Below are 12,096 nucleotides of genomic sequence, written 5' to 3'. Positions count from 1 at the left end.
CAAACATCCCTCTTTAGAAATTGGCTTCCAAACAGCCATACGACAACATTTAACTACACAGAATATCTCAGCAGAGCGTCCAAAGATGTTTAATTCATTCTGATGTTATATAAAGAAAACATATTGATTTGTATCAATAGAAAAATGAGTACTTAAATCAAAGAAAAAACAATCCTTTTGTCAAAAATCTGAGAATGTCGGATATAAAGGCGTAATAAGAAAGAAATTCTTTTAGCAGGTATTTATATGCACCATTTGAGAGTTTTGAGAGGATGTATAGCTTATATAAAAGCAGAATGTATTATCCAATCAGAATAAATGTATTATCTGTCTCAAGACAGACACCTATAATGAACTCAATTTTCAATTTCAACTCAAAGACACGTAAGCAAATGGGAAATCTGCATGCCCTGTACATTCCCCTTGTTTTGATTTATCACCTGAAAACATAACTTTATTTCTTGCACTAACAGCTGGATTCAGAGGACTTTTAGAGATGCAAAAAATGCTGACTGATGGCTCACGGGCCCCCCGCCAAAAGCAGTACATAAAACACACAGGCAGCTGCAACCAAACCTGGGCGGCGTTTGGCTCGTGTCGCCGAGCTCCTCGTCTCCTCTCCATCTCACCCAGCTGAGGTGTTTTACCGTTATCCTCCACAATGAAACCCAACGATGTGGAACAGGGGGGGACAGGGAGGGCGGGGGAAGTCTCTGCGGTGGTTTATGGCAGCTCAGGACTTTCACCTGTCAAGACACAATTGATTGTTATTAACAGCAGGGCCGGAAAATGAATTCTTGCTGGGAAAAAACGAATACATTTCCCTCCCCAAAGGCTGCCTTAATTTTGCAATAGAGGAAGAATTACGCCGCCGCTCAGAAAATCTGCAGCGTCAACCAACCCCCCTAAAAAAGTCAGGGATATTTGATTTCAGAGCCAACGCATTGTCATGGAAGTATTTCATATGTTTGTATATATATATCGATCTTATTGCATAAGTCCCTAAAGATATTTTCTGTGTAGTGCCAGCTGCAGTTACCAGAAGGGCGCCTGAAGCCAGAGGGGGCCTTTTTTTGCTCATTTTTAAGCGTGGACGGTATGGAATCAATCCAGTGTATTAATGTAAAGACACTGGGTTTGCACAATATAAAGACACCATGGGTGCAGTTGCAGACAATGTGGCAGAATTTCTAATGAAACGTGGATTTACTGAAGAGTGAAATGATCATTTATAAGAGAGTGTCTGCTGTGAAATTGAGTAGGGGATGCTGGGAAGGTGTTTACTGACGTTTACTCTGTGTGTGAGGGGAGCTCAGGATAGACCTCAGGATTAAACGCAAGGGTTTTGACCTCAATCAGGGAAATAATTACTGTTGCCCCTCCTGTTGGTGGACTCCATAATTAGCAAGCAAAGCCCCGACAGAAAACACAATTAGTCTGAAAACAGAGGTGATTAAAACTATAATTCTTATTTGACTCATTGCAATCTTTTGTGTTTGGCTCTATAGCTTTATTGAATTTGCCGGGAATGTCACCGTGGCTCCTTTTGCGCCGTTCCCACGAAATAGTTCCTAATAAATTCTCCAGCCAGGAAGCCTTTCATATTATGCCCAATGTCTGCACCCAGATATCTGTCAAAGCCAGTGAGGGGGGGATAATTGAATAGAGGACATTTGCTTCAAGATAAAAACAAGTCAAGTGTGACTGACTCCATCTTCCTCAAGTAATGAAGAGTATTCATGATTGGCACGACTGATAAAAAGCTATGGATCTCTCTCACACACACACACACACACACACACACACACACACACACACACACACACACACACACACACACACACACACACACACACACACACACACACACACACACACACACACACACACACACACACACGTACCTTCAAAGCTCTTTTCTTTCAGTGTGATTCAATGCAATGAATCACAATGTTTCCTATTATATTCTCTCAGAAGAACAAACACACACACAGCTTTTATCTGTCATCATCACTGTAACCACTCCTCCACCAAAAAACAGTCGATACGATACCGATGCAGCACCCACTCATTTTATGTGTGTGCGTGTGTGTGAGTGTGTGTATGTGTGTGGGTGTGCTCGCTTTGTTCAGACTGTGATTAAACTGGACTGCATACAATGATGGAAGTTTGGTGTTTTTCTCCTATAAAGACATGATTACAAAACCTTTTAACAGACCAGGGATTCAGATTAGTATCTGAAGTGATACACTCTCAGGATCTCTGTCACATCCGCAGTGAAAAATAAAGAATCTACCAAGATATGCAAACATACTTGAGACCAGGTTCTAATATTTGATCCTGTCTCTGAGCAGGTTAATCTAAGGCCAACTGTGTCTAACTGGCCTTTGCTTATAGCGTCCATCTACCTACTAATTCTACAAATGTCTTTCTGTCCGTCTGTCTGTATGTGAAATGCATATCTCACGGACTGTTCATCTTTTCAGCTTAACACTAGTGCAGTGCCTAATTTGGTGCGATTTGGACAGGTGATACATTGGATATTAATAAAAATTGAATAGACAGGCAACCAGCACTCTGTAGTGGTCAGTGGGGGCGGGGCAGTGTGCCTTCAGTCAGTGGACCGAGTTGAATCTTCATCTACGTCCTTGGATTAACTATAGCAGTGGTCAGCAACTGGTGGTCAATAATAATAATACCCGGCCCGCCAGATAATTTTGATAATCGGATTATTTTCATTTCCCAATGACGTATATATCTTTTCCTTTTTAGCAAGTTGTCTTCATCCTAAAAGCACAATGTTTGTTTTGTTGTTGAAATTCTTTATATCGAGCCATATCAGAGCTTTTATTTAGAAAATTTGTAAGCGTGGGTCTGAAGATTGTGTCCATCGCTTAAAGGGATAGTTCATTCAAAAATGAATATTCACTCATTATCTACTCGCCATTTTGCAGATGGAGGGGTGGGTGAGGTGTTTGAGTCCACAAATCACTTTTGTTGTTTCAGGGTTAAACAGACCTCTGAAATAGCCGACACAAAACGTATGACAAAAATAACAACAGTTAGGTAAATCATCCAAACCCTGCATGTGAACAGTAAAGCAAACACATTTTGAATTTGTGAATTGTATGAATATCAATGATAACATCTTAATTGCAGATAACCCAGGTAGGATGAACACAACGTTTCTTACTTCACTCTGCACCATAGACTGTTTATAAAAAAATCGATTGCACACAACATCCACCACAGTAAATATAAGTATATTGTAGAAAGTGTTTGAGGAGGACTCACAATCAGGCAGATTCAGGTGTTCAGCACTGCACTCGTCTAAATAATGAGAAACATCATTAACTTTGCTAATTGTCACTACGGTGCATGTAAATTCAACTGTTAGCATTCGGGTTTAACCATAGACTGTATATAAAGATTATTTCATATCAGGGTTTAACCTGAGAAAACCTACTGCTTTAGAAACCTGTATCATTTAGCATAGTAGCTGCCTTAATATGACTATTGTTTAAAATAAAAGCTTCATTGACTACTTTCATTCCTTTTTTAAATCAGTGGAAAGTGTCCTTACCTTTAAAACCCCTCACCTTCATGGCAGCACCTTCCAACTTCCTCATAAACACCACCAACCTGGACTGGCGTCTGTCTGCGAACAACCAATCACAATGCGAGACGCGATTCAATTTAGAGCCAATCACGATGCACGTCTGCCCAGAGCGGGACGTTACAAATGTAGACCCGGAAGTTTTCCTCCGCCTTTTTTGTTTGCGTAGTTTAATAACAATTTTTTTAAAAGGCTATATTCGTAGAACATGGCGCCGAGCGGCTCGTCAGACGTGTAGACCACAGATTCACGTCGAGTTCTCGCTCGTGAAACCAGCCGCAGAATCGTGGGTAAGTTTATTTAAAATAACGAGAGTTTATCTGAAGCGGGAGGCTTTTTGTTTGTCTTTCCATTTAAACCAGCGGCTACAGACAGCGCCATGTTGAATTCATTCAGTTAATAACTTCTTATGGCGTTTGCGAACTAAAGATTGTGTGTTGTAGTTAAAATATTTAAAAATAGTTATTTTGAGACCTAGCAGTCAGTAACGTTAGCTTTAGCTCATACGATGTTTGTGAATATAACGTTGGTGTTGATAATCCCAGATGATCCTGTTATAACACACTTCAAATCACAAGGACAGTCTGGTTAAGGGTTGTGAGCTGTTTCAATGTTAGTGCTCAACACTTACATTGTGTAGTTATCACACTAACCCGAGTTATTTCTCTCCTCTCAGGTCCAGCTCCTGTAAAACATGGAGGAGCTCTACACTTTAGAGAAGGAGGTCGGACGAGGCAGCTATGGCGTGGTCTTTGAGGGACATATGGTCAAAACAGGACAGAAGGTGGCCATTAAGCGGCTGCCCTGCAGCAACCCGGAGTGCATCGAGCTCTACCTGCAAGAGCTGTGGGCCATGAGAGCCACAGCCAAGAACCACAGAAACGTCATTGCACTCCACAGCTGCCTCCTGCAGACAGGCCCCAGAAGCTTGAAGCCCCTGAAACCAGGGAAACTGCCCCTACGTCTAGTTGAGAGCGTGCTGAAGGGCAGTATGGTGGGAGCACCACAAAGGCGGGAGAGGATTCATGCCCAGTCGACCGCCATGAAGAGGACTAATTCTCTCTCCAGGCTTCAGGACAGGACCAACACTGTCCAGGTCAGGGCTAAGCTCCAGGACACAACAAAATCAAATGCATCTGATGCTACAACCCCGCAACGGCCTCAAAACAGAGCCGGGAAGAGACGGGCCCAGAGCGAGGGGGAGCAGTCGGGACCCCGGCGCTGCTTGGCCCTGTGGCTCGTGATGGAGTACTGTGACGGGGGCGACTTGAATCGGTACGTGCTCTCCAGGCCGCTATATCCCCGGCGTAACCGCAGTGTGGTGCGACAGCTTTGCAGAGCTGTGGCCTTCCTGCATAGCCTTGGCATCATCCATCGAGACCTGAAGCCCGACAATGTGCTGATCTGTGTCACACCAAAAGGCCCTGTCGTCAAGGTAGGCAGACGCTGACGTGTGACAGTTTTTATATCAGATTAGGCGACACGGATGCATTGGAACAAGCATGTCTGTGATGTCAGTATTATTTAGCTCTTTTCTATCAAAATCTAAATGTAGTACCACACTCTATGTAGGCGATGGAACCTTGACACCACCAACTAATTGCCACCTCTGTAGAGATCTCATTACTTAACGAATGTAACAATCAACACAATGACACATTTAAATAAAAAGGTTGTTATGCTAATTAAAGTGAGAGCAAGCTGTGTATAACGTTAATATCACACATCACACCCGTTTTATTGTCTTCGAGCTGCATGTGTCATGTGACTATTGAGGGTGCAATCTGGCCTGTCATCAGATTTATTTAGCTCAAGATGGTTGCTCAGACACACACACACACACACACACACAGACACATTAGCATTGGTACATTTTGGTAAAACATGTCTAGGCTATAAATCAACCCATGAGTTTGGAGAATTGTTATTTACATATTGTCTGACAAACTGATTTAGAAAACATTGTTTTATAATTTAAATCATAAAACAATGAATCTAATACCAGAATGTCACCTTTTTGCTGTATATTTTATCTTTTTATCTTAATTTTATCTTGAGTAAAGGCCTGAAATTGAAAAATAATATTTACCCCTTATGTCTATATCAATGAACTTCAGCTGCGTCAAGACACATTTCCCTGTCCAACCTCTAGGTGGCAGACTTTGGTCTGAGCAAGATGAGTGAAGGTCTGGTGGACGGGGATGAAAACGTGCAGCACTTCTCATCCACCTGTGGCTCCGACTTTTACATGGCTCCGGAGGTGTGGGGTGGAGTGACCTACACAGCCCAGGCGGACATCTTTTCGCTAGGTGTGATGTTCTGGGCGATTCTGGAAAGAATCACCTTTCTGCAAGAAGGGACCACACAGGAACAGCTGGGTAAGAAAATGAATCAACAGAGTAGACCAGAGAGGAAGAATACCTGACGCTTCTTTTACTGAAACGAAACAGAATGATAACGCAAACCAACACTACCCCAACAACTAGACCACGATAGTAAAGATTTACAGGAAAGTGGTCTCAGACCACCTTAGTCGTAAATAAATGAGAATCCAGAATTTGTCAGTTAACATTTAGGGTAACATTTGAGTATAAGGCTGTCATGTGATAGGCTGCTCACCAGTCAGAGGGCTCTCAGAAAGGTTGTGTCTGGCCAGGCAGCTTGATGACGCATCGCACCGAATCGAGTTTGACTTAATTAACTGGCACATATTAAAAATGTCACATGCTATACATCATACATTCATCAGGCATGGACAGAACAATCTTGAATCTAAATGGCAAAGATATGAAGTATAATTTATGCAACGTAAGTTTGGCAACGGATCTTAGTAACTCTGTTTCTTATAATAAAATCTGACACTATGTGATTAAGCATTCCTTACACCTCGAAGTGTTGTTGGCAGCAGGTGCGATACCAGCTCGTTCAGAATAATACGTTATTATAAGTATGTTTATATATTTATTTTATCGGATTTCCTTTGGTTCCTGTTCAAGTTGTATTGATAACATCAACTTACATTAATGAAGATCAATCACATTCTCATGGTAAAGCAAAGATTAGATTAGAAAATTAGTTGCGTTGTGTCAATTAATTTTCTGTCTTTGTTCTAAATTAAGCTTGTCATCACATAGAAGGTCGGTGTAGGGAAATTAACCCATAAACACGAGCCGGCAGAGGCAATGTGCCCAGCTCTCCAGGAGAGCTTTGGGATTTTAATCTATTTGTTTAATGTCCTTTTTTTCCTCCCCTGTCAGAATCCCGAGTGGCCATAAGATGAGAAGTGTCTTAATGTTCAGGAGTACAGGGCCCTGTCCTGCACTCCACTATCAGATAGTAATGAAACGGCTGTAATACAGACATCTCCTTTTATTAAAAAAAAATGGCTCTGATCAGCGGCGACCTGGCGTCAGGGGAATGTGAACCATTATCCCAAAGTGTAGTGCGTGAGAAGCTCCCTGAGTCATTGATGCTCCCATTAAGCTGAATGTTATTTTTTTGACTGGGGGTGTTTCAGTGGATTAAAAAAACAAAAAAAACAAAATGGCATTTAGCAGCTCCGATCACAATCCTCTTTGTCAGTGAGAAAATGGGGAGAGGCAGCTGGAGGCTTTTCGCAGACAGATAAAATGGTCTATTATTTTTACTTTATCCCCTCTCAAGACCCATACACCCACACAGTTATTTGACCAGGCAGGGGAGCGGGGAGAAATCGTAAGGGAGGGAGACGCACTCTCTCCTGTTTGTCCTCTAGGCCTGGAAGTCTGGAGTTTTCGTTTTTTTTTTTTTTTGCTGAGGTAGTTGAGGAAATCGTGACTTGCTTTCACCAGGACAGACCTGGACTTGACTATAAACTTCACCCGCAGTGTTTAAATCAGGCTTTACTGATGGGAATCGGCAGAAAGAGACGACTTGTATAACAGATGTGTTTCTATCAGGTTTTCATTAAAGTCAATTTATACTCAAACAAGAGACGGCCTCAAGGAACCTTGAGTTTAATTTGAATTGATGCATTTTTAACCACTTTCATAGATACTCCTTGTTAATCTTTAGGTTTGCCACCTTTAATGGGATTTTCTTCTTCATTAATCTACAAATTCAATTGATCATGTCGTATAGAAAATGTCAAATAAAGACAAATGACCAATTGAGGTTGTTGAGCACAAAGTTTTACCTTCCTAATTATTCTGATAAGCAGCCAAGAAATCGAAGGTATTAAAGGAAGAAGAGGGAGCTCATCTTGGTACTCGATCGATTTCAAATGAGCGTGGGTTGTTGGGTGGTGGGTGTGTTACACTAACCTTATGGTTTTATAATTCAATAAATATGTCGTAACAATCTTTAAACAGGAAATCAAATACCGATTGTGGTTAGGTTGACTGGAGTAGGCGTGAATGTGAGTATGAATGGTTTTTGGTCTCTATATGATGGCCCTGTAATGGACTGGGACCCGTCCAGGATCCTGCTTGTCACCCGATGTCTGCTCGGAATTGCTCCCCCTCAAAAGGATGAGCACTAGACATAATGGATAGATAGAAATGGTACTTAAGGAGTTTTGTTGTCTCACATCAGCCCATTTTCTGACATGGGGATGGAGATGTTTCACCAACTTCTACAGTTTGATTTTATTTTATTTTTCACATCTGTGAGCAGCTCCTCCAGTTCTTATTCTGACTGTGTGTATTTCATGTCGCTTTTCCAGTGTTAGCACATTCTCAAAACCTGCTAAGATTAGCCGAAGTAATTAGCAGGAATATGGAATTAGGACAGTCCTGAGGAGGCACTATAAGTGTGTGTGGGTATGCTAATGGTCTGTCGGGGCTTTAACAGGACTTTGTCAGTGTTTTTTCATAAAAATGTGTTTTTCAAGAAAAGGTTTTCAAACCTGTTTAACATTCAGGTTTACTTGCTATCACGCTTCTTCATGTTTCTTCATGTCTGCCACCTGTAGTTCACAGTGTAATATTAGGATTGTGCATCATGGCACATGCATATTGTGCGTGTGCTTGAGAATAAGCAAAACAAGGACACACTGATGAATACATTGCTCCATTGTGCTGCTGTTTTTTAACAGTTCAAGGAATTGTGTATTAACTATTGTAGCACAGAGATGCAGAGTGTCAGTCGGACTGCTGCATCTCTTTGAGTTTAGCTGGTAAAGTATTAGTTTGACAAACTCTATGTGAATGAGTCCCTTTAACTGATCACAAAACAAAGCACTGTTGCTTATTGTTGCAACAATGACAAGTCAAGACCCTGTTTTACTTTCAAATGTTGTGTTTTGAAAACATATCTGGTCATTTTGGCTCTTTTCCTTTTATATATATTTAAGTCATAGACTGATATAAAACTACTAGATACATTTAGCCTCTCGTAGCTTTATGTTTGCAGACTCTTTGAGCACTTCATTGTATGTTAACCTTGTAATTAGGCAAGTGAACGCCCTGCAGTCTGTCTTGTTGCTTTCAGCCTGATGACTTACCTCATCATCCTTTTGTATTTTCTCCTGTTAGGCGCCTACGTGTGTAAGGGTCGCTCGGGCAAGTTGATGCCGCTGGGGGAAGCCTTGTGGGAGAACGCCGACCTCCAGCTGTGTATCCCAATGAAGTCAAAGAGAGCGCCCCCGCTGCCACCCCCTCCCGGTCCATCTACGTGCACTCTGCTTTTAGACATGCTCGCCTCAAACCCGGATGCCCGGCCCCCGGCAGACCAGCTGGAGGCCAGAGTGCGATCCGCTCACAAAGAGGACTCCCACTGACACAAAGTGCGCTTAAGCGACCATTATGGCTCTTACCACTGTAACCACTACACGGAAATATTGACTGTGCGCCCCCTGACCACAGTGCTTCCTATGTGTGTCAACAGGAACCACTTTGCTGCCACAGGGAAGTGGGGATAACAAATATGTAAGATTATATGGAATTGAAGGTGCTATTTCTGTCACTGAAACAGCAGCGCAGTTTAGAAACCGTGTAGAAAAACCAGAAAAAGGGAAAATGGGGTTGAAATAGAAGAGGTCCTTCTGACCCCCGAGAGCCTCTCGAGGAAATCAGTCTATTGGCCTTGGACCCCTGTAATGCACTGCAGACTAAACACGCAATGATACTCAAGCAAGTCTTTATAGAGATCCAGTGGGACTCGCTGAGTTTCCTGTAAGCACCGTGCTGTTTAGGCACATAGGCGTTTGACAGAGAAAATCAATTTTGGTAAGTATAGAGCTGAAATTAATAAAATGGTTTGATGTTAGTGCTTATAAACAGACCAGTGTTTGACTGACTCCACATTCTGCTGTATTTCAGTTACTGAATTTGACTTTGATTTTTGGACATTGATGTTTTAACTTAATTTGTACTGCCCTTCCTGGCCAAGGTACCTCCACCTCACACTGATGTAGCATGGATTGAACAGTCCGCTGGGATTCCAGATGTATTAAATACGTAAAGAGATGAAACATGTCCGTCCATTGTAATGCAAGAATAGAGTGACATATTTCTAACATATTTGTTCCTGATACAGTATATGTAAATGAGCTGCTCACAAACAATACCACCTCTCAATATAATGAACTTGATCTCAACAAGATCTCAAAGAGAAGGTGAAAAAATTGTTTTAAGTTAGAAAGTTGTGTGAGAATTGTATTTATTGCAGGGCTTTAATATTCTAATGTTAATTCTGCTTTCTTTAATTAGCTTTTTATTGATGTAAGAATGCGTCTTGAGAGATGATTGTGTTTGATACATTTTGCTTCATGCTAGAGCTGAGCGATGTGGCCAAAAATGATTTAAAGTTTACATCAGTCGATATCAAAAATTAATGCAATAAACACATTATTTCTTAAGTTTAAGGACATTTTTGCTCCTGAGTGAAGGTTGTGGTTTTAAACTCTTCTATATGGGTGGAGTATGACAACCACTAGATAAACAACAGAACATTTAAACATCTGAAAACAATCAATTATAGGTTGTACCTCCTCACTATCTTCACAATGCATAAACATATGTGTATTGCTTTTTAACTGCTATTGATAATAAAAGTGTTATGTCCCAGCCTTCCTTTATACATCATTTTAAGTACAGATTGTAAGGGTCTTATTTAGATTTTTATTTTCTCTATTTCACCAGTTTTTCTTTGGGTCAGGAACATTTTCTGCTGCTGCTTTGTAAAAGTAAAAGTTGACTCCAACTGTGTGACTGATCATTTCTGTGACACAGTGTGTATGTGTGAAACGTGCGGTCGGCACGAGACTTGACAGTGAAAGTCTCTAATATACCATCCTCTCACGAACAGGAAATTAAAGCAGGCATGAGGATTGTTGCTGATCATATCAAAAACATTAATTACTGGCCATCAGTCTCAGTCTCTGATCGTCCAAATGTTTGTGCCCACGTGTCTGAAGAAATGGATATGCATTCCAACATAAATGCTTTATATGTCTCAGTGCCAGACATTTTCACATTGTCCGTCCCGTCCACTTGATCGTGATGTTTCAGAATCATCCCGTGGAAATTTGGCACAAACGATCCCTTGACCTCAAGCATGAAGTGAATTTGGTGGTTAAAGGTCACACACGTTTGGCCATAAATCAGAATTGACCTACTTATTATACACTTACAAAATACCCATAAACCTTCATTATATGTAGTATGTTCTACAGAATAGCTGCTTTCAGACATGCACTGTAGTAAAAACTCTGTAGAATGTCCGAATAACACGATGTGAGAAAACAGCAGGAGATCCTCGACAGGATTCACAGCGAGTGAGAGGGTTTGTCAATAACGTGTCTAACATGCGAAAGATGAACAAAATAAATAATAAAAAGTAATATCTCAGGATTAAAAGGCAGAGCCACAGATGAAGATGTCGAGAGAGCTTTTGGTGATAAGGGCTGACACTAGTCTCCTTGTGCTGTAAACAAAAACCAATATGTTACTTCACCAACCCTCCCTTAAAGCAGATTTCTGTGTTGTTGTGAATCCGTCCGAGTGGAGAATCTCCTGCTGCATTGCTCACGTGTGAAAGGAAAACTTCGGATAAAGTCCGGACCCAACTTTGTGGACATCCTCCAGAGTCCATGTCTGAAAACGGCCCGAGTCTGGACGGACATGGATGTAAACTGTTAATTGGTTGGTTGGTGGAGGCACACAACCACGAGGTGGTAATTCTACTCAAATGTAATTTAAATCAAATAAATGAATGAGAGCAATGAATTTGTTATTCCTCCAGGGGACAACGTTGTAGTAAAGAAATGACTAAAAGCAGCAGTGAGGTGACGGTAACCACTCACCTGCTCTGTCACTCTGCCTGTGATAAGGCTCCTGAGCTCAATGTCTGTGATGTAGAGATTTAAACCAGTGAGCCCGGCTTCCTCTCTTCCCCTCTGGCTCAGTGAGGTGGTCTCTGGCTGATCTGTGTTCCCCCCCCCACACACAAACACACACACACTCTCTGCTGGCCAGACCTTCCTGCATCCCAAGTCATTT

At 41.6% G+C, this 12,096-nt stretch overlaps 1 protein-coding gene across 2 annotated transcripts; it reads left to right on the top strand.

Annotated features, from left to right (window-relative positions):
- Window positions 1-3,685: 3,685 nt before the first annotated feature.
- Window positions 3,686-10,664, top strand: si:ch211-63o20.7 (Serine/threonine-protein kinase pdik1l-B-like). Of its 2 annotated transcripts, none has more exons than XM_035144771.2 (4): window positions 3,686-3,902; window positions 4,293-5,051; window positions 5,769-5,994; window positions 9,130-10,664. In XM_035144771.2, the coding sequence occupies exons 2-4, from the start codon at window positions 4,311-4,313 to the stop codon at window positions 9,372-9,374; spliced, it is 1,212 nt and encodes a 403-aa protein (XP_035000662.1). In that variant the 5' UTR covers window positions 3,686-3,902; window positions 4,293-4,310; the 3' UTR covers window positions 9,375-10,664. The 2 variants fall into 2 exon arrangements, with proteins under 2 accessions (XP_035000662.1, XP_035000661.1); XM_035144770.2 differs by having other exon boundaries at window positions 3,691-3,906.
- Window positions 10,665-12,096: the final 1,432 nt, after the last annotated feature.

This window comes from Hippoglossus stenolepis, chromosome 20 (genome assembly GCF_022539355.2).
Source record: "Hippoglossus stenolepis isolate QCI-W04-F060 chromosome 20, HSTE1.2, whole genome shotgun sequence".
Classification (NCBI taxonomy): Eukaryota; Metazoa; Chordata; class Actinopteri; order Pleuronectiformes; family Pleuronectidae; genus Hippoglossus; species Hippoglossus stenolepis.
This window is presented reverse-complemented; position numbering and strand designations above follow the sequence as displayed.